Source organism: Sorex araneus, chromosome 1, assembly GCF_027595985.1.
Source record: "Sorex araneus isolate mSorAra2 chromosome 1, mSorAra2.pri, whole genome shotgun sequence".
In the NCBI taxonomy this organism is placed as follows: domain Eukaryota; kingdom Metazoa; phylum Chordata; class Mammalia; order Eulipotyphla; family Soricidae; genus Sorex; species Sorex araneus.
Window position 1 is genome coordinate 36,491,613 of NC_073302.1, and position 27,303 is coordinate 36,518,915.

Genomic DNA, 27,303 nt, shown 5'->3' on the forward strand with positions numbered 1-27,303 from the left:
GAGAGAGAGAGAGCAAGAGAGTCAGAGAGAGAGAGCCAGAGAGAGAGCTCATGAGAGCGATAGCCAGAGAGAGAGAGAGAGAGAGAGAGAGAGAGAGAGAGAGAGAGAGAGAGAGCGTGCCCACAGCGGGCAGGGCACTTGTCTTGCATGCAGCTGACCAGGGTTGGATCCTGGCACCCCATATGGTCCCCCAAGCCCACTGGGAGTGATCCCTGAGCACAGGGCCAAAAACCAGCCCTGAGCATTGCTGAGCACTGCTGAGTCTGGTCCTCTTCCAGCCCCCCAACAAAAAAGTGAGAAGATCCACGGGTGCCAGGGAGAGAGGCTGAGGCCCATCTGAGGACCGGAGACGCCGGGCAGTGAAGCTCCTTTCTCTGCTTCCAGCGAAGGGAGGCTCCTACTCATGTCCCTCTGGGGCTCCCTGAAGCCCCTCTCCCACACTCTTGGCGGGGCTCAGGGGACCAGGCTGGGGTGCAGGGGATCAACAAGGAGGTCGGTTGCGTGTAAGGCAAGTCCCCTACGTGACGAGTCTCAGGACTGATAACTGGTAACTGATAACTGTGCATCGCCGGGTATGACCCAAAAAGCAAAAAAAAAAAAAAGAGAGAGCGCTGATAACTGGTCACAGCCGTCACTCTATTCAGCCTCCTCTGAGCCCAGAGACGGCCTTTCTCCCACTAGAGAGCCGGCGCCTGGCAACTCCCTCTGACTGTGGGCCTGGGGGGGGTGTCGGATACCAGAGAGGGTCAGAGTTCAGCTTTCTCTCCTGTGATGGAGAGGGGGGTCCCTGCTCCCCAGAGAGAGGCAGAGAGGGAAGGCACCCCCTCGGCAGGCCCAGACACCCAGGTACCCTCCCGGCCTCCACGCCTGGCCTCGGGGCAAGCCCAGGACCCGGCCGTGTGGTCTCTGGGGAAGGAAGGAAGGGCCTCGCAGCCCTTGCCAAGCCAGTCAGGGGACCGTGGAGTAGTCCCGGAAGGGCTAAGCTGGCCCCGGGGCCACCCCACCCCCGCCCCGGCAGCCAGCAGATGGCGAGCACTACTGCCCCCAGCAGACTCCCTTCTGCCAGAGCAGACGGGCTGCGGGCTGGCGTAGGGGAGGGAGAGCCGTCTGGTGCCACCTGCGCACGCAGCCTCATGCGTGGCTGATGCCTGCGGGACCCCGGAGCCGGGACGGTCACCAGAGACGCTGGCTCAGACGCTGGTGGGCACTGCACCCACTTTCCCTGATGCTGGGACCTGAGCCGGGGCCGAGCCGAGACCGGGAGGCGGAACGAGGAAGTGGGGGTTGAGGGGGCAGGCCTGGTGCGCTCTCTCTCTCTCTCTCTCTCTTTGGCTTTTTGGGTCACACCCAGTGAAGCACAGGGGTTACTCCTGGCTCTGCACTCAGGAATTACTCCTGGCGGTGCTTGGGGGACCATATGGGATGCTGGGGATCGAACCCGGGTTGGCCATGTGCAAGGCAAATGCCCTACCCACTGTGCTATCGCTCCAGCCTCGGGCCTGGCTCTTTCTGCTTGTGACCTTGGGGTGGGGGGTCACCAGCCTCCTCTCGGCTCTAGGGAAAGGCAAAGCTTCGGAGGCAGAGTCTGGCCTCAGCCGCAGGTGCAGGGCTCACGGAGCCGCTTGGAGTCCACCCCCCACCCCCACCCAGTGCCCTCTCTGGGAAAGGGGTCGGGGGCGAGTGGCCTGAAGGAGCAGAAAAGCCCCTGCAGCTCTGGGGTCACATGTCACCCCGGCCTACATGTGTGCCCCAGGCGCTGGGTGCCTTGTTTACTGTGGTACCCTGCACGGCAGCCGGCAGGGTCTGAGATACAGGCCCGAGAGATAACGCAAAGGCTCAAGAGCCTGACGCGGCCACGGGCCTGGTTCCAATCCCCGCACCCCAGGCGGGAGAGATTCTGAGCGAAGGATCAAACCCTGAGTACCACTCAGTGTGGCCACAGAGCAAAATAACAAAACAAACAGAGATTTTTTTGTTTTAGTTGTTGTGGGGGGGCGGGGGAGGAGGATGTCACATCTGGCGATGCTCAGGGCTTATTCCTGGCTCCGTGCTCAGGAATCACTCCTGGTAGACTCGGGGGACCAGATGGAATGCTGGAGACTGAACCTTGGCCAACTGAATGCAAGGCAAGGATCTGACCCACTACAAAACAACAACACAATTAGAGACTCAACACAATTAGAGACTCTTTTTGGGGCAGGGGTGAGAGGGGTGTCACGCTTGGCGATGCTCGGGGCTTAAGATAACTTTTTTGGTAGGGTAGGGGATGGTTCCACATCTGGCAGTGCTCAGGACTTACTCCTGGCTCCGTGCTCAGGAATCACTCCTGGTCCACTCGGGGGACCATATGGGACACTGGAGATTGAATCTGGGTCAGCTGCATGCAAGGCAAGTATGTGACCCACTGTACTAGGGCTCTGACCCCTGAGAGATAAAAATAAAAGAAAAACCCACTGAAGGTACCACAGTGGCAGCTGCTACCTGACCCTGAATAAGGCCCCTCAGCCCACATCCCCCTGCGGCCTGGGGCGGAGAGATGTGCCTTCCCACGGAAGAGACTGGGGCGGGGGGTTGCCGAGGACCTGGACGGAGGGTCTGGGGGAGAACTGTTCTCAGGCCACTGCCCCAGGCCTTGCGGCTGCCTCTCCCCACCCTCTGGGCTCTGGGGCAAGAGGCACTTCCCCTCTTTGGCGCCTGGGCTGGAGGTGAATCTGGGGTTCCCCTTGCTAGTGGGAAAGGAAGGCCTGGCCGCTGCCATCACTGTGCTGCCACTCCCCCAAAGGATGTGGGGGGGCAGGGGCAGCCAGAGCTGAGCCGGGGTCCTCACCTGCCAGGCGCCGGGACGCCAGAGCCAGCCTTTGCAGTGCCTGCGGGTGCAACGGCACAGAGAGCGGGCGCGGAGGCTGGCAGAGCTCTGAGAAACTGGGCGGGGCGGGGCGGGGGGGGGGTGGGGGATGGCTCTGAGGGCAGGAGGGCCAGGCTGTCCCAGGCATGGCCTCCTCCCCCGGCTTCCCCCAGGAGCAGCCCCTGAGCACCACGTCAAGAGGAACCCTGAGAACTGCTGGGTGTGGCCCCCAAACCGAAAACAAACTGTGCCGGGGGCCAGGGTCTGCCCTGGCCAGCAAGTCAGACGGAGAACCTGGCTGGGCATCAGCCGCAAGGCCGAGGAGGGCGTGAGCCGGGCAGGGGCTGCTGCTCAACGGGGGGAGCTACGGAAGACAGACCCGGCTCCCTCCCCACCTCTCTGGGCCGGGGCAGAGCTGGCTGAGGAGTGAGGCAGGGCTGGAGTCATAGTACAAGCGAGCAGGGCGCTTTGCCCTGCACCCCGCTGACCCGGGCTCGATCCCCGGCATCCCACAGGGTCCCCCGAGCACCGCCAGGAGTGATTCCAGAGTGCAGAGCCAGGAGTTAACCGCTGAGCATCACCGAGTGTGGCTCAAAAAACCAAAAAGAATGCTGGGGGTCCCGGGGGCTGAAGCGGTTCACTCCTGGCTCTGCACTTTGGAATCACTCCTGGCGGTACCGGGAGGGCACTTGCCTTACTCGTGGCCAACTTGGGTTTAATCCGAGCATCCCACATGGTCTCCTGAGCATTGCCAGGAGTTCCTGAATACAGAGTCAAGAGTAACCCCTGAGAATCACTGGGTGTGGCCCCCAACCACCCCCACCCCAAAAAAAAAATAAATAAAAACCCCACTGGGATCCCTAAAGGTCTAAGCAACTTCCTGTTGGCATTTTCACTCTGACTGCACAGCAGGAAGGGGGTGCGCTGAGTGCGAGCAGAAAGGCCCCCCCTGCCAAAGCTCGCCTCCTTCCCTGCAGACGGGTGAGCCTTCCTGGGCTGTGCAGCCCTCTGAGCGAGCCTCCACGGACTCAGGGTCCCCAGGGCCCCTGCTGCTGCGGCTGACACGCCACAAGGCCTCACGGAGGCTGGCCGAGAGGGAGGCCTGTGTGCATTTCCTCGAGAGCAGGGAAGAGGCAATGAAAGCAGAAGCTCTTGCTTCCCTTGCTGCGCCCACTCGGGCTCGAACCTCTGGGCTGACGGCCTCAGGACAGGAGCACGGAGCTGACGGAGGGTGGGAGAGGGGCCGGCAGGCTGCTACGTGGAGAGGAGGGGTGTTCCCCGTGCAGGAATCATCCACCCGGCTGAGGGGGTGCCCCGTGCCTTGTCTCTGCCACCAGGCATCAAAAACCCCGGCCCGAGGGGGCGCAGTGTCTGCGCACACCCCAATCCTCAAGGAAGACCTGGCGGGTAACACGAGGGTCTGAGAACAGATGAAGGCGCTTCCCCCGCCGAGCATCCAGCTCCCTGGACCTGCCAGCAATGAAGTCTCAGCTCCGCTGGCACCTGCATAGGGCCGAGAAAGGCAGAGAGGGGAACTGCAGGCAGAGAGAGCATCTTCCCGGACCAGCATCGCCAAACACAGCAGAAAGGAAAATGGTGGTGGGGGGGGGCGGGGGTGGGTCATGAGCGTAATACTCAGAAACACTGATACCACGGATGGCTCCGTGCCCTATGCCCCCCGCCCTGGGTGCTGCGGCCAGGAAGCAAAGCGGAAAGCCGGGCTGGCAGCTCAGACACAAGCCTTCTTCCCAGGAGCCCAGGGCCTCAGAAGGGCTACTCCTGAAGAGGCCCCCGGGCTCCCGCCTGCCACTGGCCTTGCTCACCGCCAGGACCACAGAGATCCTTGCACTCAGCCGGACGCGGGTCCTCCAGCTGCACCCAGTTATCAGCTGCCACGACAGAGAGTGACGTCACCTGCTGCCCAGATGGCCCCCAGGAACCTGGACCTGGGTGGCCCCCTCCTCCCTTCCACCCCCCCCCCACAAAGACATACACACACACACACACACACGCAAACATACACACACACACCCCACATACACCAAATCCAGTCATATGAGTTAGGAGTCACAGCAGGCCTGGCCTTACAGGAGGGACCCAGGAGACAAGGACCAAAGGACGTCTTTCAGACGCCCAGTCCATGGTGGCCTTTTGTCACCTGAGTGAAGGGCATGTCCCACATCATACTGACTGAACTGCATTTTCTCTTTGTGCTTTGTTTTCGGGTGATCCCTGCGGTGCTCTGGGGTGACTCCTACCACTGTCCAGGAATCACTCCTGGCTGTGCCCAGGAGACCACCTGAGATGCCAGGAATAGAACCCAGATTGGCTGCATGCAAGGCAAGCATCCTACCACTGTACTATTGCTCTGGACCTCAAGATTTTTTTTTTTTTTGCTTTTTTTGGGTCACACCTGGTGATGCACAGGGGTTACTCCTGGCCTGCACTCAGGAATCACTTCTGGCAGTGCTCAAGGGACCATATGGGATGCTGGGAATTGAACCTGGGTCGGCCGTGCGCAAGGCAAATGCCCTACCTGCTGTGCTATCACTCCAGCCCCAACCCAAGATTTTTTTTTTTCTGAGCCACAGCCAGCTGTGCTCAGGGCTCTGTGCTCAGGAATCATTCCGGCTATGCTCAGGGGACCGTATCAAGGATCGAACCTGATCAGCTGCGTGCAAGGCCAATGCCCTCCCTTCTGCACTACTGCATGGGCCCTATAGATTCTTGTCTGTGGTTTTGAACTACACCTGGCGGTGCTCAGGGCTTACTTCTGGCTCTGTGCTCAGGGACCACTCCTGGTGGGCTCAGGGGACCGCATGGAGTGCTGGGGGTGGAACCTGGGTCGGCGCCCGGCCCGATGTGTTATCACTCGGGCCCCTGAGCTGCACTTTTCAAGCCTACCCGTGGTTCGGCTTCTCACGCCCGGGCGGGTGCCCCGGAGCCCGGCTCACCTTCTGGGACTCCAGCTCCTGGGTGAGCGTCCCCACCTGCTGCTCCAGGGCCAGAACCTTCTCCTGGGCCGCCCGGCCCCGCGGGAGCCCTTCCGGCAAGAAGGGGAAGGTGTTGTTCTGGCGCTTGGCTTTCAGCCGGAGGCTGCTGGTCAGTGAGCACTTGGAGGGAGGCTTTGCAGGATCCGCCGGTTCCTTCCCTGCTCGGGGAGAGAAACGCGGAGGTTATGACGGGGACGGTGCGACCTTCGCAAGCTCGGGGAGCAGCTGGACAGCTTGGTAAAATGTGGACTGGAGTTGGGGAGGGCTGGTATGTGTGGGGGGTGGGGTGGGGGTCTCTCTTCCAGAACCTTCTGCACAACAGGGTGTGTGCGAAGATAATCCAAGAACCGCTGGGCTTGACAAGCACCAGTGACACTCACCGCGGCCGTGTCACTCGGCCCAGCCCGTGCTTCATGCCTCAGCTGGCTCCTCCACCCGACCCTGCTCGGCCCGGCCCTTCTCCTCCAGACACAGCAGCCGGCCACCCACTCAGGCCTGACTCCTGGTCTCTGACCTCAAACCCCGCCCTCTGGGTGCTGAATTCCACGTCACACCTTCATCAGTCTGTTTTATGGATTTTGGTTTTGGTGGGGGGGGCACACCTGGCGATGCTCAGGGGTCACTCTTGGCATTGTGTTCAGGGGACCATCTGGGACGCGGGGGATCAAGCCAGGTTGGCTGCCCCACCTGCTGTATGATCTCCCCGGCCCTGTGAGCTGCGTGTTATAGGGTGTAGATCAGGCTCACCCAAGGGAGACGGCAGGCTGGCACTGCCTGTAGTTGGGAGGGAAGTGGGGGAGTAGGCACGAGGAAAGGCAGGTGGGAGTGGGGTGCAGGGCTTCTCTTTATCAGGGGGCTGGCAGGAGGAATATAAAAGTGTCCGGGTAGGGCATTTGCCTTGCACTCGGCCGACACAGGTTCGATTCCTCCGTCCCACTCAGAGAGCCCGGCTAGCTACTGAGAGTATCCTGCCAGCACGGCAGAGCCCGGCAAGTTACTTGTGATGTATCCAATATGCCCAAAACAGTAACAACTTTCAGAATGGAGATGTTGCTACTGGTGCCCGCTTGAGCAAATCGATGAACAATGGGAGGACAGTGCTACAGACAGAGCTTGATGGTGGTGATGGTGGTATCACTGGGAACATGTGGAAACCCCTGGCCGGGACCCCCGACATGGGGGCACTGTCTGGAACCTGGCTCTGATCTGCAATGAGAGGAGCTCGGCCCAGTCACCCGCTCGATCCCTCACTTGCTCGTGACTGTGGGTGTCACTGATTTGGGAGACCGCGGGTGTCCTGGGGCTGCCCGGCTCCGGGGACTGTCTCCTCACATCTCTGTGTGGACAGACGCTCTGAGGGCCACCTCGGCCGCTTCTAAGAAGCCCAGTGCCCTGCTGATGTGCAGCCTCTGGTGACAGGAGGAAGGAGGGGCACACTCAGAGGGCACTGCTCTGCTTTCCCAGGTGGACCTGATGCTGATCATCCCAGAAATACCCTTGCCTTGCAAATAAATTTGAAGAAAAAAATAAAAGGAAGAGAGAAACAGCAGATGATTATATTCTTCAGAGTAATAATGGAAACAGCAGCAGCAGTAGGCAGAGCACCCAGGGGCACATGCCTGCTCCGTGCCAGGGCCCAAGTACAATCCCGGGCACCATGGGGTCACTCCTAGCACCGCCTGGGGTAGCGCGAGTGGCCCAAGTAGTGCCACACTGCTGGGTCCAGTTGGCCTAGCGACACCAGAATATTTCCTGAGCCCCCTGAGCACTGTGTAAGGGCCTCTGCCAAAAAGCAAAACCCCAAACCCAAACAACAAAAAAATCCAAATCCAGAGAGATAGAACAGCAGGTAGGGCATTCGCCGTGCATGCAGCCGACGCGGGTTCGATCCCCGGCACCCCAAATGGTTCTCCGAGCACTGCCAGGAGTAATTCCTGAGTCCAGAGCCAGGAGTAACCCCTGAGCATCACTGGAGGTGGCCCCCAAACCCTTCCCCCGCCCAAGACACTCCCCGCACATTCCAATTCAAACCCAAGAGAACTGCGCTAAAAGTCCTAGTTTCTAAGAGTCCCTGTTTCCGAGAAGGGGATGAGGGGTCCCCGAGATGACAGGTGATGTGGCACAGGGTGCGAATGATGTGCTTGGAACACGAGAAGGGCCCGACGCCGGCTCAGCGCTGCCGAGCTCGTGGCCGTCGAAAGTCCCATCTGGGACACAGACCTGCCGTGCGGCTTGGCTTGGGGGGAGGCCTGAGGGCAGCGGGGCGGGGGATGCTCACTTGGTGTCTGTAGGCGGCGGGGGGCCTGGATGGAGGCTCACCTGGGGCACCAGGGTCAGGGGCCAGAGACTGCAGCTCCCTCTGGGGCTCTCCGTGGGGGGCAGCCTCCCCGCCGGGAAGTCCGGGGCCTGCTCCTTGGGCCTGCCTGTTGCCCCGGAAGTTGAACACTGTGTTTCTGAAAAGAAAACAGAGGCTGTGATGCCGAGACCTCCATCCTGCCAGTGTGGGAGTGGGGAGGGTCCCCGAGTCACACCCCAGCACCTGTGCCCGTCCCGATTCCTTGTGCCCTTCTGGTCATCCTTCCGGCACACCTGTCACTGTCCCCTGACCCCGAGGTGTTGCTTAGAGGGGCTTGGCGTGGGGCCCCTATGTCCCTGGCTGGCGGCTCCGGCTCCTCGGCCAGAGGCCAGCTGGGCAACGGTGCCCAGAACCCAAAGGGCACCGCCAATGGCCAGGTTTCATAACCGCCTGGCTCAAAACGCACCAGCAGCTCCCTGCTTCCTCCAGGACAGTCTTCTGAGAACGCGCCTCGCGCCTCTCCCTGGTTCTCTGTCCTTGTATGGGGGTGCTCCTCCCAGAGCCTTGGTGGACCACCCCTCGCAGACCCCCAAGAGCCGACTGCACTTCAGTTCAGGTCATCCTTTGATGGCACCTGTCTGGGATGGGTCAAGGTGGCCCCCAGAGCACCCAGAGCACAAGCCCTGTGCGTGTCTGCTGTGCAGGCGGGCACTACCCCCAGCAGTGGGCAGAGGCCCACACAGCCGAGGGGAATGCACGGTGTCGGGGGAGCAGACAGTTCAGAGAGGAATATTTTTCCTCTGCAAAGGGGGCCCAAAGCAGGCCGGGTCTAGGGGTGGGTCCGGGAGAGAGCTCCATGGGGCAGAGCACATGCTCTGCGTGCAAAAGTCGTGGGCCTGAAAACTGATTTTTCCGGTGAAATCTGTCTTTTAGTAAACTTGGGTCCAGATGGGAGAAGAATGAGTTTCCTTGATACAGTATAGATGACTGGTGGAGGAAGAAAAAAAAAAAAAAAACAATCCATCAGTTCGTGACAAGCCCAGGAAACAAAGAGAATGCAGCGTTCCCGGCACCTGATGGCGGCCAAACCCCCTGAGAAATGAAAATCTGGTGCCCTGGTGCCCCGGGCTGGGCCCTTCCTCTTCCTGGTTCTTACCTTCCCCGCTGCAAAATGAAAATCTGCAGGTCTCACTGAAAAAGGAGAATGGAGGGGTCGAGTGGGGCAGGCACGACCAGCTGAGGAGCACTTGGCACTGAGCCCCACGAGTGCGTGCAGCTCTCTCAAGCCTGGGGTGCCAGGAGTCAGGCGGGGCACGCCCTTGTGCCAGAGGCATCACTGGGTGGGGTACCAGTCTCTGCCGCCCACACTTCCCCCAGTCCGGGAGCTGCTCCAGCTAACAGTCGTGGATCCGCCCGCAGGGTGTCAAAGGGCCTGCTCCTCGGGGAAGGAGTTCACTGCCGACGGGGCCCAAACGCCCTCGGGAGAGGCCCCTCCGGGTCATGCATGTATCCACACTGCCTGGAGCGGTGCACGGGCCACTTTCTGGGAAGATTCCGACTGACAGCCTTAGTCTGATGGCCCGGACGCCGTGGCCATCGTGGAGAGGGGATGGCGGGGGAGAGGGGAAGCATGGTGAGACTTGGTTTTGTTCTGTTTTTTTTGGGGGGGTCACAGCTGGCGAAGCTCAGGGGTCACCCCTGGCTCTGCACTCGGGAGTTCCTCCTAGCGTGGTTGCTTGGGGACCATATAGGATGCCAGGGATCGAGCATTTTCCCTTTGTGTTTTGTTTTGGGCTGACACCTGCGATGTTCAGGGATCACTCCTGGATGTGCTCAGGAGACCCTACGGGATGCCGGGGATCAAACCCGGGTCGGCTGCGTACAAGGCAAATGCCCTCCCCGCTGGCCTATCACTCCGGCCCCGCGTGACTAGACTTGGAAGGCCAGCCAGGGGCAAGCCTTTCGCCATCTCTGTGTTTGGAGGACCAGAGGGGAAAGATTTAGGGCGTGGTGCTGGGGGCCTATTCCCGGCTCTGTGCTCAGGAGTGAGCCTGGTGGTGCTGCGAGGGGCGGGGGGTGGACACCATGGATGGACAGCACAGCGGGAACAGAACTGGGGCCGGGCTCATGCCAGGCGCGGGCCCTCAGCCCTGTCCTGTCCCTCCAGTCCAAGCACCATGCATGTCTGAGCGAGGGTCTTTCCTCTGCGCTGGGGATGACAGGCTGGGCACGACCACGACTGGGCCCTTCTCTGGGCCCGGCCTGGAGCCAGACACCACACTGAACTCACCGAACTCTCACAACAGCCCCATGTTGTAGCCCACGACCTCCCCATGGAGAAGTCCCATGAAGAGCCCACCACGCAACTCTGGGAACTACTACCAAAGCCACAGACGAGTGGCGGGGCTGGCCCGGCACCTGGACATCAGACCGGACATCCCAGTAAGAGCGCGACCCCCTCAAGCCAGCACTCCACAAGCTCCCCGACTCCCTTCCACTGCGTGTGACCCGGGCTCATGGCCGACGCCACGGCAAGCTCCAAGCCCCGAGGGACAAGCGGCTGTGCGGGGACCACGGCAGGTTCTTGGGCGCCTGTCCTGGGCTCCGAGTGGCCTGGGACACTTTTTTTCGTGCCATTTCCTCCAATTTCCTGTGGCTGATTACGAAGCGTCGGGGGACGTACCTGTCTGATCTGCTGAAACTTCCTTCCTTTCTTGGTCTCTACACATCCTCACTTCCACTTCTGCTGCGGGGGACCTTCGCGCACACACAGGGCTCAGGGCTCAGCTTTGGGGCGATGCCCCGAACACAACGGTGGTGGCTGCCCTTCCTGAGCCCCCACCCGCAGCGGGAACCTCCAGCTCCGTCCAGGGGAAGGTCCCCTGCCGGGTGCTGGCCTCAGCCATCCGCCCGGGGTCTGTGGCCTGGGGGAGGGGCTCCTATCCCTCAAGTCTGTCTCTCTCTCCAGCTCAGCTCTCTCCCCTGGGCACCAAGTCCCCTCTGTGCTGTGGGCAGGGGTGCCCCCCAGACAGCGGGTGCTGGTGGGCACACAGCGTGTCCCCTGAGAAACCTGCTTCTCTGCCCTGGGGATGGCATCTCTAATACACTGCACGACCCAGGCAAATTCAAACACTGATGTCAACAGAGAAACGCCAAACCCGAGTCACACAGGAGACGGGGTGGGGTGGAGTGGGAGTGGGGGTGGGTGGAGGGGAGGGCGGGGGCTGGGGGGTGTCCTCCAAGCCACATTTGCCCAACAGTCTCTTCTGCTTCCTGAGAGGCACCTGCCTGTCTCAATTCCCATGGGAAACCAACACCCACGCAGTCAGGACCTGAAGCTCCCTAAATCTCTTGGGCCCACTGCCCTTTTCAGAAAACAAGCAAGCAAGCAAGCAAGCAAGCAAGCAAGCGAACAACTACCTAGCATTGGCCCTGGAAATTTTCCTTCTTTATTTGGGGATAGCACAGCAGTAGGACGTTTGTCTTGCATGCGGCTGACCCGTGTTCGATTCCTCCGGCCCTCTCAGAAAACCCGGCAAGCTACCCGTGGTGTATTTAACATGCCAAAAACAGTAACAAGTCTCACAATGGAGATGTTACTGGTGCCCACTTGAGAAAATCGATGAGCAACGGGATGACAGTGACAGTTTGGGAACACAGCGAACTGCGCTCAGGAATCACTCCTGGCGGGTTCAGGAGAACCTATGGGGTGCCGAGGACTGAATCTGGGTCGGCTGCTGTGCAAGGTTTAAGTGCCCTTCCTGTTCTACTATCGCTCAAACCTACCTTCTTTAACACACTGATCCCAGTGCGTAAACACTGGCAGTTCACATTTTGGTGTCACCTTGGACAAACTGGGCCACCAACTATGGACAATCATTCACTCAACTGGTTTGGTTAAAAAAAAAAAAAAAGAAAAGAAAAGAAAAGAAAAACTTCCATACACTTGGGAATTCATTGACTTGCTAACCATTTCCAAACTTTACGTTTTGTCGAAGGTAAAGTAAGATTTATTGGATGAGGCTGCCAGAGGGCACGAAATACAAATTGCCCCGATGGCGGTGGCAACGCGTTCAGAGAACAAACAGCAGGTGCCCTCCCCAGCCGAGCCTCGGGCGAGAAAGGGCATCAGAGCAACAGCAGCAGCAGATGGACTGCCCAGCTGGCCTTAGAGCCAGGGTCCCCAGGGGCACCTGCACTGACCTCGCAAGGCAAGCAGGGCCACAGGCCCAGATGGTGGGTCTCTACGCCACCTTATCTCCGTGTAGGCCACTTCTGACGAAGCCCTCGGCTGGGAGGCTGCCCACGGTATGCCACTAAACAGCAGCTGGGGAGCACGGAGATGTGCCAAACGCTAAGGTGGCTTGTCTGGGTGCTAACACTGTGGGAAATTTAAAAAGAACTGGACTTTTCATATGGCGGGTCAGGTGCTCGTCTTGCACACAGCTGACCTGGGTGTAATCCCGGGCACCTCCGATGGTCCCTCGAGCACCTCCAGGAGCAAGCCCTGAGTACCACTGGGCCTGGGCCCTTCCACTCCAACAACAACAACAAAATCAACAAAAATGCACCCTTTCCAGGGGTTGGAGTGATAGCACAGTGGGTAGGGCATTTACCTTGCCCGCAGCTGACCTGGCTTTGATTCCCAGCACCCCATATGGTCCCCTGAGCATCGCCAGGAGTAATTTCTGAGTGTGGAGCCAGGAGTAACCCCTGAACATCGCCAGGAGAGACCCAAAAAGCAAAAAAAAAAAAAAAAAAATCACCCTTTTCAGATGCTTCTGATTTCCTAGAGAACGCACACACGATTTTTAAAAATCAGAACAATGCACGTAGTATGTAAAAAAGTAACGGCGTGATGAACTGAAGAAAGAGCCCGAATCCCCAGGGGACTCACAGCAGACCAGGGCCAGCTCCCAGGAGGGGTCCGCTCTCCCTGACCTTGGGTCCCGGCACTTACTGGATCTCCGTTCCCAGGTGCTTGAGAGAAATGTTCTGCAGGGCGGGCGCGGGCTGGGAGGCGGCGGCCAGGCCCACCATCCCGGGGGGCGTCTTCACAGGGCACAGGAACTCCTCCAGCTCGGCCTCCTCTTGCTCTGGGAAGGGAAGAGGGGCGGTGACAGAGCCGGACAGCCTGGGAGGTGGGCCGCTCGGGGGGCCGCCGAGCAAGCCTGCCTCACATGTCACTCACTAAAGAGATGGGCTTGTCACGGAACCTTCTGCAACCCGTGAAACGATGTGCTTAGCTGCTACAGACTTCCGGGGACATTTGTCTATTCCTTTAAGATACGCTGGGAGCTGGGAAGACAGTGTGTGTGCCTGAGCTGGGTTCGAGCCCCGGCACTCTACGGCCTTCCCAGCATCTCCCGGGAACTACTGGAGCACGACTGGGGGTGGTCCTGGCAGTCCCCTGGCACCTCTGGGCTGGAACAACATTGCATCCTTGGGCCCTGGCATTAACTTGGCTGAACTGGCTGAGAACTCCCAGGGGGTGGCCCTGGGAATTCCAAGGCACCACCTGAAAGTCCACCGTCCTGGGCTGGAGTGATAGCACAGAGGGGAGGGCATTTGCCTTGCACGCAGCCAACCCAGGTTTGATCCCCGGCATCCCATATGGTCCCCTGAGCACCGCCAGGAGTAACTCCTGACTGCAGAGCCAAGAGTAACCCCTGAGCATTGCTGAGTGTGAACTGAAAAGCAAAAAAAAAAAGTCCACCGTACCCCATTAAAAAACAAAACAAAAATGAGAGCAAACAAGAAAGAATAGACTTTTGGGCTAAAGAGATAGTACAGTGAGTAAGGTAGTTGCCTTGCAAGTGCCCAACCTACTTCAATCCCAGGTACCCCATATGGTCCCCTGAATACCACCAGGAGTGATCCCAGAGTGCAGAGTCAGGAGTAAGTCTTGAGCACTGCTGGGTGTGCCCCACCCCAACCCTCCTGCCAAAAAAAAATGAAGGAAGCAAGAAAATACTAATATACTTTGCAAACAATCTGTTTGCTAATTCCTGATAGGTGCTTTCATACCTGGCAGTGAGCAGACCAATACCTGGCAATACCCAGTCATTTTCTGAGCACCTCCCTTCAATTTACTCTCACCAAATATACCTTGAGCATCTGCCTGAAAGTTTCCAGGTGGAGCCTGAGAAAGTGAGATGATAATCAAAGGTACAGGAAGCTCCAGCTTAAAGGAGCAAGAAGGAGGATGTATTCTGATGGGAAAACTGGTTGACCACATGCAAAATACGAAACTCACACCTTTTTCAAATGCCATGCACAAAAGTCAATAAAGACCTCGGTATGTCTGAATCCATAAAGCACATAAAGGAAAACAGGGGCAGAACTCCCCATGATACTGAAGCTAGAGGCATCTTTGAGGATTCTACACCATCAACCAAGCAGGTGGAAGCAACAATGCCCTCATGGAATGTCATCAAACTAAGATGCTCTTGACCTCGAAAGAAATGACAGGCAGAGTACAGAGACACCCCAGAGACTAGGAGATATTACTTGCTCATCACTTGTCTGGTCCTGGGGTAATGCCCAAGACATATGAAGCACTGGGACAACGTCACATGAAGAAACCTCCAGGATATGCCATACACACGCCTCCAGACCCCCTGCCCGGCTGTTTCATTCAGGGCGACCCCAAGGGGAGCAGGTGAGGCCCCTCCCGGCCCCAACAGAGCCAGCCCTGGCAGTGGAAAACCTCCAGAAGACAACAGCCACCATGCTCACGGCCACTCTCCACACGCTGGGGCAAGCCTCACCCACGAGAGAATGTCCTCTTGGACTACGTGGCTACATTTGTGGCTGCGTGACATCTCATATACTTTATGCCACCAATATACCAAGAGGAGCACACCACCTTTGACTGGGTTTAAAGTAGAAGGCAACCAATCTTAGGGGAAATGTACTTATACTTATGCACACAAGGCTCAACCTTTAACAACCTGTTACTCATCTTTATAGAAGGGCTTAATGGCTCCTGGGTGAAATACAACCATCTTCACGTACTTTCCTCTAAGAAACCATTTCTATCTCATTTTTAGCAGATTATTCATAACAAGCAATACAAAATAAATTATTTTGCTTCGCTTTGGGGCAGGGTCTAGGGTTCAGGATGGAAACTGGTGGTGGGAAGGTGTAATGGTGGGAAGGTGTAATGGTGGTGCGATTGGTGCTGAATATTAAATGTTATCAAATACTGTGAACAACTTTATAAAAATCATCATCATCATCATCATCATCCCGTTAATCGTCGATTTTCTCGAGCAGTCTCAGTAACATATCCATTCGTCCTAGCCTGGAGATTTAGAAGCCTCTCTTTACTCATCCTTTCCAATGGTGCCGCACTGGAGGCTCTTTCAGGGTCAGGGGAATGAGACCCCTCATTGTTATTGGTTTTGGCATATGAATACGCCACAGGGAGCTTGCTAGGCTCTCCCATGTGGGCAGGAAAGTCTCCATAGCTTTCCAGGTTCTCCCAGAGGGTAGAATTAGGCTATAAGATGTTGTGCAGCTGCAAAGCGGCCACACGCTTCTGGGAGCTCGGTCTTATAGTCTCTGGATGTTGGCTGTTGGTGGGATTACATGGCACCAGGGGCAGTTCTGGGTGTAACTGCCTAGCTACTAGAAAATGGGGAATCTGGATGGAAGAGGCCCAGTCCCAATCCAAGCAGGCTTGGAGATCTCGGCCCCAGGTCCCACACACCTGGGTTCCTCTGCCAGTTCCTTCATGCCAGTTCCTTTATTTAAAAATAAAATAATAAAAAAAAGAAGTCTCCACCCCCATGCAAGAAATGGGGAGAAGTAGTGAACAGAAACTTCCTCAAAGAAGAAATATAAATGGCCAAAAGGCACATGGAAAGTATGCTCTGTATCACTAATCATCAGAGAGATGCCAATCAAAACAACGAGACATCACCTTAACACCACGGACTCTGAGACACCTCAGAAAGAACCACCACCACCAGTGTTGGTGAAGATGTGGAGGAAAGGGGAGCCTCATTCACTCTAGTGTTTCTGGAAAACAATATGGACATTCCTCAAAAAAACTAGGAGTGGAGCTTCCAAATGACCCAGTAGCTCCATTTCTTGGAACATACCCATGAGGGACCCAAAAACACAATGCAGAAAAGCCATCTCCACTCCAATGTTCACTGTAGCACTTTTCACAACAGCCAAAACCTGGAAACATTCCAAGAGCCCAAGAACAGATGGCTGGAATACTACTCAGCTTAAGAAAAGATAGCACTGTTGCACTGTCATCCCATTGTTCATCGATTTACTCCAGTGGGCACCAGTAACATCTCCATTGTGAGACTTGTTGTTACTGTTTTTGGCATATCAAATATGCCACGGGGAGCGTGCCAGGCTCTGCCATGCGGGCGGGATACTCTCGGTAGCTTGCCGGGCTCTCTGAGAGGGACAGAAGAATCGAACCCAGGTTGGCCGAGAGCAAGGCAAACACCCTACCCGCTGTGCTATTGCTCCAGTCCAAGAAAAGATAAAACCGTGCAATCTGCTGCTGATGAACCTGCAGGGTATCATGCTGAGTGAAGCCAGCCAGAGGGAGAGGGACAGACAGAATAACCTCGCTCAGAGGCAGGATATACAGCAGCAAAACAGGGAATCACAAATAGCCAAAAGCGGCAGAAATGAAGAACATAAGAACTGGTTTTCAGGGCCAGAGGTGTAATAGGGCATGTACGGCGCTTGCCTTGTATGTGGCTGACCTGGGTCTGACCGTCCCACCCCAACCCCATATGGTCCCCCCGAAACCCTGCCAGGAGTAAGCCCTGAATATCTGGCTTTGGGTGTGGCCCAAACACTGGGGGAGGAGGGGAAAGAGCTGGTCTTCAGTAGGGCGCCTGCCAGCGGGGAGAAGCTGAAGGAGGGGACAACTGGACAACCAGACAGTGGTGGAGGGCACTGGTCACCCTGGAGTCTGGGGGAGGGCGGTCCTGCAGGACACCCGAGCAGGAACAGTGTGAGCCAGTGTCTTCCCGCAAGGGAAAGGAGCCTGCCACAGAGGCAGGAGGAGGGGTGAGGGGGCGGGAGGCTGGGGGGGGAGGCTAGGGGCACTGGTGGAGGGACTGGCATTGGAACACCGCATGCCCAAAGTGCAGTTCACGGAGACTCCATTTTCAAACCAAAGTGTGTCCACTTTGAGAAGACCAAGTGGCTGGCAGGCCAGTGTGGGGACATTCTGGGAGCTGGACGCAGAATTCCTTCCCAGTAGGTCGGGGGAGGGGAACTTCTGGGGGGCGGGGAGGGAAGCGTGCTCGAGGTGGGGCTGGCTCGGAGGGCCGCCAGGGCCAGCAGGAGCGAGGAGCACTGAGCCTGCTGACGAGGAGCCTCTCTCCTCTTTCCATGGGTTCGAATTCCTAGAGGCTGCAGTGGCCGGGCTGAAATCACCATTTCTCCTTCTCGCCTCGGGTCTGTATTTTTTTATTTTTGCTGTTTGGGTCACACCCAGCGATGCTCAGGGGTTACTCCTGGCTTTGCACTCAGGAATTACTCCTGGAAGTGCTTGGGGGACCATATGGGATGCCGGGGGATCGAACCCGGGTCGGCCGTATGCAAGGCAAACACCCTACCCGCTGTGCTATTGCTCCAGCCCTCGGGTCTGTATTTTTAACACGAGGGTCATGCTCCACCACAGGCTCCGTGATGCTGACCAAACCCCTCGACCTTGGGCTCTGGACTCACATCTGTCAAAGAACCTTCCCTCCAGACTCCGAGCCAACTTAAATATAAATGTTTTGAGGGCTGAAGCGGGGAGGGCATTTGCCTCGCATGCACCCGACCTGGGTTCAATCCCCAGCACCTGAATTGGTTCCCTGTGCACTGCCAAGAGTAGATCCCTGAGCACAGAGTCAGGAGTACCACCGGAGGTGGCCTCAAAACAAAAATAAATAGCTTTTTTTTCTTCTCAGAGGGGGAAGGGTCACCTCCAGGGGCCTTGCACCTGGGTCCTACCTGGTGGGTACCTGGGGATCCACAGTGACCCTGGGTTGGCCACAATCAAGGCAGGTCCCAGCCCTGTACTACCTCTCCGGCTCCTGCGTCATGAGTTGTTTTGGGGCCACACCCACCTTGCTCGGGGATGACTCTGGACTGGGTGCTCTACAGAGTTGTGCCAGGTGGTGCTGGGGGGGGCATGCGGTGCCGGGGAGTGGAATCTGGCCCCCCTCGTGCAAAGCCTACGCTCAGCCTGCGGGGCTCTCTCTGGCCCTCTGGATCGCCCCTCTTCATTCACGCCCCCTCAGTTCAGGACAAACGAAAGAGACAACAGTTTGTCTAAGGTCTGGAACCTCAAGCCGCCCTAACATCCCCAACTGCCTTATTTCCTGAAACTTCCACTGGGACACCCCAGATCTACTGAGAACACACAGAAGGAAACCTTGAGGGTAAACGTCCCCTCGAGGTTGGCTGGTTTTTCCACTGAGGAAACAATGGCTCAGGGAGGGCGAGCGTTTTGGCCAAGGCCACTGGATGTGGCGGCCATGAACACAAATGCAATTCCTTCCTTCTTCACTAAAACTGTGTGGGGGAGAGAGAGATGTGATATACGACACATACACATACTCATACATATGCACATCCACAGACACACTTGCACACATACACACACACACACGTGCGCACACATACATACTTGCATGCGCAGACACACACTCTCACACACACACACTCTCACAATCACACACATTCGTGCACACTCACACACAGGCACACTTACAGTTTTACACACACAGACACATATTCCCACACTCACAGTCACACACATTTGTGCACACTCACGCAAACTCATGTGCACATACACATATACACTCACAAACATATGCAGGCACAGACACACACAGAGACACAAAGACACACACTCGCACACACATTCGCACACTCACACACTTGCACTCAGAGACACACTTGTACACACTCACACTCACAGACACACTCAGGCACACAGACGTATACACAGATACATACACTTGCACACACTCACACACATACTCACACACATACTCACACTCAGGCACACAGATACATACACAGATACACACACTCTCACTCACTCAGACACACACACTCAGAGACACACAGAGACACACATTCACACACACACACACACACACACACACACACACACACACACTATGTTCGGGGGAACCATATGTGATGCGGGGGATTGAACCTGGGTTGGTGGTGTGCAAGGCAGGCACCCTGCCCGCGGTACCATCTCTCAAGCCCTTTCCCTTCCTTCTGCATTAACCTGAGCCCTGGGTGCCCCAAGCACAAGGCCAACTGCCCCCTCGCTGGACGGGCCTCGAGTGGCTCCCTACTATCAGGGTTGACGCCGTCCCCCGAGCAGGTCAGGGCGGCCTCTCGGGCCTCAGCTCCTGCTGCCATGAGCTGGGGATCAGGAGCTGCTGCCGATCTGCCTGCCTGTGGATGCAGCAAGGACTCGGCAGATTCTCAAAACCCCTTTCCAACCATGGCCGCCCGCCCCCGAGGCCTGCCGGCTGGCCCGAGGCCAATGCCCCCCTCCCTGCCACCCCCTGAGAAACCGGGTGGGAGAGCGGAAGCGTGAACCGTGTGGAAGGGGCCAGAGAGCAGGGTGCCCACTCTGGGATGCTAACGCTGATCAAAGTGCTCAGGAGCTGTGGCTGATCAAAGTGCTCGGGAGCTGTGGCCGACGCTGGCAGTATACTATTACAACCGCCCCGCGGGCCTCCCCGTAATCTCTCGGCTCCCGAGGAGACTAATGTCTAGGTAAAGCAGCAAATAGAGGGGCAAGCGCCTGGAAGCTGTGGAGAAGGTGGCTGGCAGATCACTCGAGGGGCGTAATGACACGCTCCTGCAAGACCGGGAGTCTGTGACTCAAAGTCAGACGTGAGTCAGGGGTTTGGCGGCCCGGCTTGGGCCCTGCTTCCTCCCAGGAAGGGTGGGGACGGCCGGGAGGGGCAGGGCCGGCCAGCGTGCTCCACTCTGGAGGCCCTATGGGGGTGCTGATCCGGGTGGGGATGGGCTTCGGGGAGAAGTTCCCGAAAGCGCCCCTGCAGCTGCTCTCTGGGGACACAGGCACCTCGTGGTGGCCTCTCCCTGCCCCTCCTGTCAGAAGGGGCCCCGCCAAGGCCGTCAGTCAGAGCCACAGGACGCCAGGACCAGGACAGCCTCCAGCCCCCCCGAGCCCTGCGGGACAGCCCAGCCATTCCTCTGTGGCGCTCCTTCCCTCCCCGCGGGGTGCGCAGGGATCCTGCCAGGGCTGGGGTTTCTGGTCACGCCTTATCTGAGTCCAACTCCAGCCACTGTGGACTCAGGCCTCGGTTTCCAAACAGCCGGGGGTGCGGGCTTCCTGGCAGACAGGGGGCAGAGGTGTGGCGGGGACACGCGTGGAACGGAAGTGCAGAGCCAAAATCCAACCCTTCTGCAGCCTTCCCCAGCAGGAACACCCAGAAAATTCTCCGGAGAAATTCCTGATGATGGTTAGTGACCAGAATAAGGAGTGGGGATTATGGGAGAAGCAGCGTCCATAACACACACACACACACACACACACACACACACACACTCACACAATCACACAAACATATTTATACATAAACTCACACAGGCACACACAGTCACACACTTATATACATACTAATACATTTACACAGTCTCATGCACACATTCACACACAAACACATACTCACACACACACAGATACACACATTCAGACACACACTCGCACTCACACTTACACACGGGCACACACTTATACACATACTAATACACTTACACAGTCTCATGTACACATTCACACACACAAACACACACTCACACACACACTTACACAGGTACACACATTCACACACTCGCACTCACATTCAAACATGGGCACACACACTTGCACACACATTCACACACACTCACACACACACTCGCACTCACACTCAAACATGGGCACACACACTTGCACACACATTCACACACACTCACACATACACAGACTCACACACACTCTCCCACACGTGTACATACAGTGACAGTGCCCTCAGGACTGACGCCGTGCATACAGAAGCACACCAGGGCCTGATGAGGGCTCCTTTCCTCACTCTCTCATAAAATTCATTCAACGTTTTCACTCACACATTCATTCAACAAATAGGCAGTTGCACTGGGCAGGCAGGACACCAGGTGCTGGGGTGAGTGGGCGGAGACGGGACAGGATCCCTGTAATGAGAACAGTCGGGGAAAGCCCCAGGAGCCTTCCTGGAGGAGGGGACCCTGGGGCTTCTCCAGAGAATGAGCAGGAATGCTCCGAGCACAGAGGAGAGCAGAGACTGCCCTGCAGGAGGGAGGCTGGGGGAAGGGGCGCGCAGGTAGAGGGGAGGAGGGAGGAGGAGGAGGATGAGCGGGGGAGCAGTGTGCTGGAAGGCACAACCCAGGCTGAGGTCGTCCTTACGGGAGCTCCCTCGGACCACAGCGGGGCCAGGCTGGGGCCTGGGCGGGGACTGCGCTGCTGGGGCTTTCCAGCCAGCACGGGAGGCCTGCCTGGGGCAGCGGGAACTGGGAGAAGGGTGAGGGGCGGGGAGCAGGCAGGGCTGCGCAGGGCAGCTGGGCACGGGGGCCGCAGAGGCCCTGTGCCCGGGTCCTACTGCCACCCAGGGCTGGGACCCGCTCTCCCAGCTCCAGCCGTGGCCCCTCTGCCACTGAGCCCGGCCAGACCGACTTCTGGCCAGATTCGGGGCAGAAGGACCCTCACCGCCTCGCCCCAGTGGGCCTGGGAGCTGGGGTCGGACACTTCCCTTGTGGGTCAGGTGGGAGGTAAAGATTCCATTTGGGGCGAGGGGTACCGAGAATAAACATCACTTAAGAGACCCAATCCAGTCCTGGAAAGCATTTGTGGGGCCAGAGTGACAGTACTGCGGGGAGGGTATTTGCCTTGCACATGGATGACCCGGGTTCCACCCCTGGCATCCCATATGGTCCCCTGAGCGCCAGGAGTAAATCCTGAGCACTGCCAGGTGTGGACACACACACACACACACACACACACACACACACACACACAGAGCAAAGCCTTTGTGTAGGAAGCCCACCCCGACCACTCTATCTCCTCCCGCATCTTCCTGCAAGTGTCACACCTGACACCTCCCGGGGGTCAGCACAGCCGAAACCGAGGTTCCCAGAGTTCTGACAAAGGGCGGATGCCCACCGCGGGAAGCTCACGGATGCATTCACTCCTCAACAATCCCAATCTGCTGAGCCCACCTTACAGGGAGCCCCAGAAACTCAAGGACAGGCGACCTGGCCTCAGAGCGGAGGGACATCCTCAGCGACTGTCCCCGGAGCTCTGCCCTCCCTCAGTAGACAGTACGGCCCGACATGCAGCTGCGGGAGGGGGACAGGGGCCCGGGGTGGGTACCTAGCTGGAGGCGCAGGGCAGCGGCGCGGGCGGGAGGAGCAGGCAGCGGCGGGCAGTGGTGGAGCTCCCAGCGCTTCATCTGCAGCTGCTGCAGCCAATACACCATCACTTGCTTCGTGGCAGCCTGGGGAGCACACGGGTTAGTTGGTGAGGCCCCGTGCCTGCAGGGGGGCACTGGGTGGGGCGAGGGCGGGGCTGACCGACTCCCTCCTTCTGCCTCCATCTCTCTGAGATGCTGGGACCTCGGTTTCCCCAGCGGCCCTGTGGGATGCACACGTTTCCTCGATGGGCGGGTTTTTCCAACAATAGGAACAGGGGAGGGGGTCCCTGCATAGCGCCTGCCTCCTCCCTGCAGAGAGAGGTGCCCAGGGAAGGAGGGAGAGGACTCCGGGGTCCTGATGTCACCATCTAACTTGGAATGACATCTCGGGGAATGGGGGTGAGGGGGAAGGCCCTTCCTTTTGGAGGGTGGACTAAGTTATGGATCAGGCGGGGGGTCTGGAAAGCCCTAGGCACACTGGGGCAACAGGGTGGCCCTCTTCCAGCACCCCGAACCAGGACCAGCTTGATGCTGGTTGCCAGTCTCCTGGCATGACTGCCAACCGCTTCCCTTCATCGGGACGGGCTGGGGGCCGGGTGGGCCCCAGTTCAAAACCCACTCAGGCAATAGCACCACGGGCAGGGTGTCTGCCTTGCACACAGCTGACCCAGGTTCAATCCGTGGCACCCCCTGTGGTTCCCTGAACCACACCAGGAGTGATCCCTGACCGCAGAGTCAAGAGTACTATTACCTGAGTACTACTGCGTGTGGCCCACAAACAAACAAAACAAAACAAAAAATCCCACATGACCCCATACCCACCCTTGCAGCCACTGGTGGGTGCTCCAGGCGGGCAGGGCTGAGCAAGGCCGAGATGCTGGACCTGCCCCAGGCAGTGGTGGGGGAACCTGGGCTTCCCTTGACACTTAAGGCTTTATAAAGGGGGGCACCCACCAGGGGCCAGGGGCTCCCCGTCCTGGGTTTCCTCCCATCAGCACTGACCCCGCTCCCTGCCCCAACCCCCCATGTGACTCCCTCACATCTCTCCCCCTCACATAGCTCTGGTGGGGTTCCTGCCTCCTAGTCCCCCAACTGTGGACCCTGTGGACCCTGCTCCTGTACTCTACCTCCACCCCCCACCCCTGGTGGCTGACTACAGCCAGACCAGACCAGAGGGGGTTTTCTAACGTCCAAAGCTCAAGGCACTGTGCTGGGGCCAGAAGCTCTGAGATGATTTTCCCACAGTCCATGGGACAAAGTCCGAGTTCCCTGGCCTTGCTCCCCACGGTACCTGGCCCTGTTTCTTCCCTCCCCCCTAACCCTGCCAATCTTTGGGGGGGCTCCTCTGGCACTGCCCTTTCCTATCTTTGCTCCTGACAATCCCTTTCTCCCCCGCTGTCTGCTTCACAGAGCCCACCACCTTCCTCTGTCCCACCCAGGGGGCACCTCCTCCATGCAGTCCACGGAAGAGGCCCTCCTGTCACCACCTGCCTTGAATACAGACTGGGGGCGTGTCCACAACACTCTCCTGCAAGGTGGTCTTGGGGTCACTCTCCCAGGAGGGGCTGTGCACTGCCAAGCACCAGGGGCAAGGCTCACAAACTCTGCACTGGGGGCGGGGGGCGGGCACAGGGAGCTACAGCGCTATGTGGCGACCTTGGGAATAGGCTGCCTGACCTCCCCAAACACCTGCCTTCCTGGGGCTGCCACGGTGGAAGCCACCCCTCGTCTCGGGGGCGGGGGGGAACTGAAACCGTGGGCCACATACAAGGGGGCTCGGCAGAGGAGATGGATGGCGGTGGAGATGGGGTGGCATGGGCTAGCTGGCCCCTGGCATTCTCCCCCAATGAGGGAAGCTTTCCGAGCTCAGAGCCCGTGTCTGTCTTTCCAACTGCCTTTATTTTGGTTTTGGGGCCATACTCGTCTATATTCAGGGCTTCCTGCTGGCTCTGCACTCAGGAGTTACTCCTGGCGGTATTCAGGAAAGCAAAAGGGGATGCTGGGGATTGAGTTGGCCACATGCAAAGCAAACACCCGATCCACTGTACTGTCACTCTGGCACACCTTTTTAAAAAAAAAAATTTATTAGTGAATCACTGTGAGGTACAGTTACAAACTTATGAACTTTCATGTTTGCATTTCGTTTACATCCCTCCACCAGTGCCCATTCTCCTCCACAATGTTCCCAGTATCCCTCTCACCACCCCAACCCCAACCCCAACCCTCACCACCCCACCCTGCTCTGGCACACCTTTTTAACTGACTTCTGAGACCCCTCCTGCTGTCCTCTTGAAAGGGGCATCCTGACCTGACTTCTAATCGATATCTATGTCCATTCAACACACAGTTTTTGAGCACCCGACAGAAGCCACGCTCGGTTCTGGGGCCTGGGATCAGCGTGATGATCTCTAGGTGCAGAGATGCGACTGGTGCTTACCTACCCTGTTTTAGCTCTCAGAAACCGCCGGCGCCCTTGCACATTAAGTTACTTGCCAGGACACACAGCTAATGAGTAGCTGAGAATCTGAATCCAAGCCCGTCTAGTTTCAAAGCATGGTGAGGGTTTGCTCTGCTACCACACGATGGAAACAAAATCCACCCCTTTTTCTGCTGATGGGGATGCGGGTTTAGACATGCTTCCTCGAACAATCTAGGCTGATGGTGAAACCTTCACCACCGAGCCTAAAGTATCTAATCTCCCCCCATCTCTGACTGCTGTTTCCTGGGCATTCCTTCCAATTGGCCGACTCATCTAGGAAAGGTTAGAAGAATCTGGGGCGTGAGAGAGGATTGCAGAGCCCTTATCTGGGCTGTTGTTCAGCGTAGGAAAAACACACAGACACAGAAGGTAACCAACTGCACTACGAGGGCCGGCACACCCAAAAGCAAAAGTCTGAAACAGCGTGGAGAGGCATAGAGAGGCTGGTTACCGTATCCGAAACGTGACCTCCTCGGTCACTTCGTCGGTCTATGACTCAGTTTCCCTGATCCCCATCCCCTATGGGGGTCCCTCCTCCCTGCCACGTTGCAGGCACGCAGACGAGGACACGCGTGTGGAATGCAAAACTCCGCGGCCACTGTGCGCGCTGCCGGTTCCCTGTAAACTCAGCGCGCCGGGGCGGGCGCCGGGAGAGGAGGGAAATTCTTCCCCACTCACCTTGAGCGTGATGACCCGGCTGGGGGTCTTGATCTCGAACGTGCCCTCCTCGGCGTCCGCTCTGCAGTTGAAGACGGCGCCCGCGAGGTCGATGCTGTCCAGCGGGTTGGCGTCCTGCGCCGTGCGCGAGTAGGACAGGTGACCCTTCCTCTCGTCGTAGGAGAACCAGCGGGACTTCCAGCCGCGGATGGGCCCTTTGCCGCCCAACTTGCTCAGGTAGCCGCAGAGTCTCTTGGGGGCGGCGGCGGCGTCCGGGGGCCGGGGGCAGTCGCCCACGTCCCGGGGCGGCGACCCGTGCGGGGGGCTGCCCCGCGCCGAGCCGGCGGGGTCCTCGGGCGCGGGAGCCGCGGCTGCAGACTCTGGAGCGCTCTCCCCGCTCCCGTCCATCGCCGCGGTCCGCGGTCCCAGCGGGGCCCAGACCCCGGCGAGGCCCAGGTCCCTCGGGAAATGGACAGGGGCGCGGCCGCCGGCACGGCCCCCAAACCCAGATCAGGGCGTTTCTGGCCACGCCCCCGCAGGCTCAGGCCACGCCCCAACACGCCCACCACAGATACCCCGCCCACTTCCGGCGGCACGCCCCTCGGCCATCTTTGTTGAGGGCAGCGGCGGAGGTTGAGCGCCTACCTCCGCGGGAGGAAATTGGTGTACCGCCTCTCCCGGCTTTCGGTTCACCAGCGGGTAGAAGACGCCCTGCCCTGAGATTACACTTCCCTGGGAACTCGCGCAATCACGCAGCAAGACGGTCTCTCCTCGTGCCCGACTGGCCGTCCGGCTTCTCTCCGCAGGTGCCTCTGACGTCACTGTCGGACGGCGCACCGCGCGCCTATTGGCTGAGAGGGAAGCCCGGCTCGGTGGCGTCACTTCCGGCGCCTGTAGGGCGCGCGCGGCTCCTGGTCTCTGGGTTGGGCTGTGCTGCAGGACCTCGGCTCCCTGGGGAGCCTCTGTTGGCCACGACTTACCTCTCTACCTGTGTGTAAAATACCCCTTCCAAGTCACCTACCCGGGCACCGGTCGCATTGCACAGGGTGCCCGGACCTGGTTGCTGCCCTTCGGGAACTCGGTGCCACTCCGGTCTTCAGCGTCCAGCCTCGTTCATTTCTGGCTGTGGGATTCCTCGCCGGCCCTCTGGTGTAAGGCGTAGCTTGTCCACCTCCGGAGGGCTTCGTTGTTGTTTGGCTCTCGGTCTCTTCCCTCCCTCCAACCGCTCTCCTCGCGCCATCCTCAAACTTTTGCTGGCACATGTCTTTTTAAGGGGCGGTGGCCCAAGGTATGAGCTCCTGGGGCCCTTTATGCATCCAGATTCTGAGACGAGACGTCATCCGGGCCACGCTGAAGCATCAGGCTCGTCATCTCTAAACACGAGGCTGAGGATTTATCCCAAAGCTAAGGATGCTTAAGATTGCCTGCTGGGGCCTTTGGAACTTCACATGTGGTTTGAGCGCCCATACTGTAGGATTCCCAGAGCACCGTGGAAGTGACCTTCGAGCACTTCCGGGAGATCCCATCCATGTACCTCCAGATGTGACTCCAAAGAACCCCTCACATATAGATCTGTT

General features: G+C 58.2%; 1 protein-coding gene across 2 annotated transcripts in view; it reads right to left on the minus strand.

The window, feature by feature from the left end:
* Nucleotides 1-26,512, minus strand: part of TBC1D2 (TBC1 domain family member 2) — a 49,966-nt gene extending 23,454 nt beyond the window's left edge. For both annotated transcript variants that reach the window (XM_055123638.1, XM_004600252.2), the window contains exons 1-5: nucleotides 25,748-26,512; nucleotides 22,551-22,674; nucleotides 13,095-13,230; nucleotides 8,158-8,291; nucleotides 5,800-5,996 (exon numbers count right to left, since the gene is read on the minus strand). In XM_055123638.1, the coding sequence (XP_054979613.1) occupies nucleotides 5,800-5,996; nucleotides 8,158-8,291; nucleotides 13,095-13,230; nucleotides 22,551-22,674; nucleotides 25,748-26,134 (978 nt within the window). In that variant the 5' untranslated portion in view covers nucleotides 26,135-26,512. The remainder of the gene's footprint in view (nucleotides 1-5,799; nucleotides 5,997-8,157; nucleotides 8,292-13,094; nucleotides 13,231-22,550; nucleotides 22,675-25,747) is intronic.
* Nucleotides 26,513-27,303: the final 791 nt, after the last annotated feature.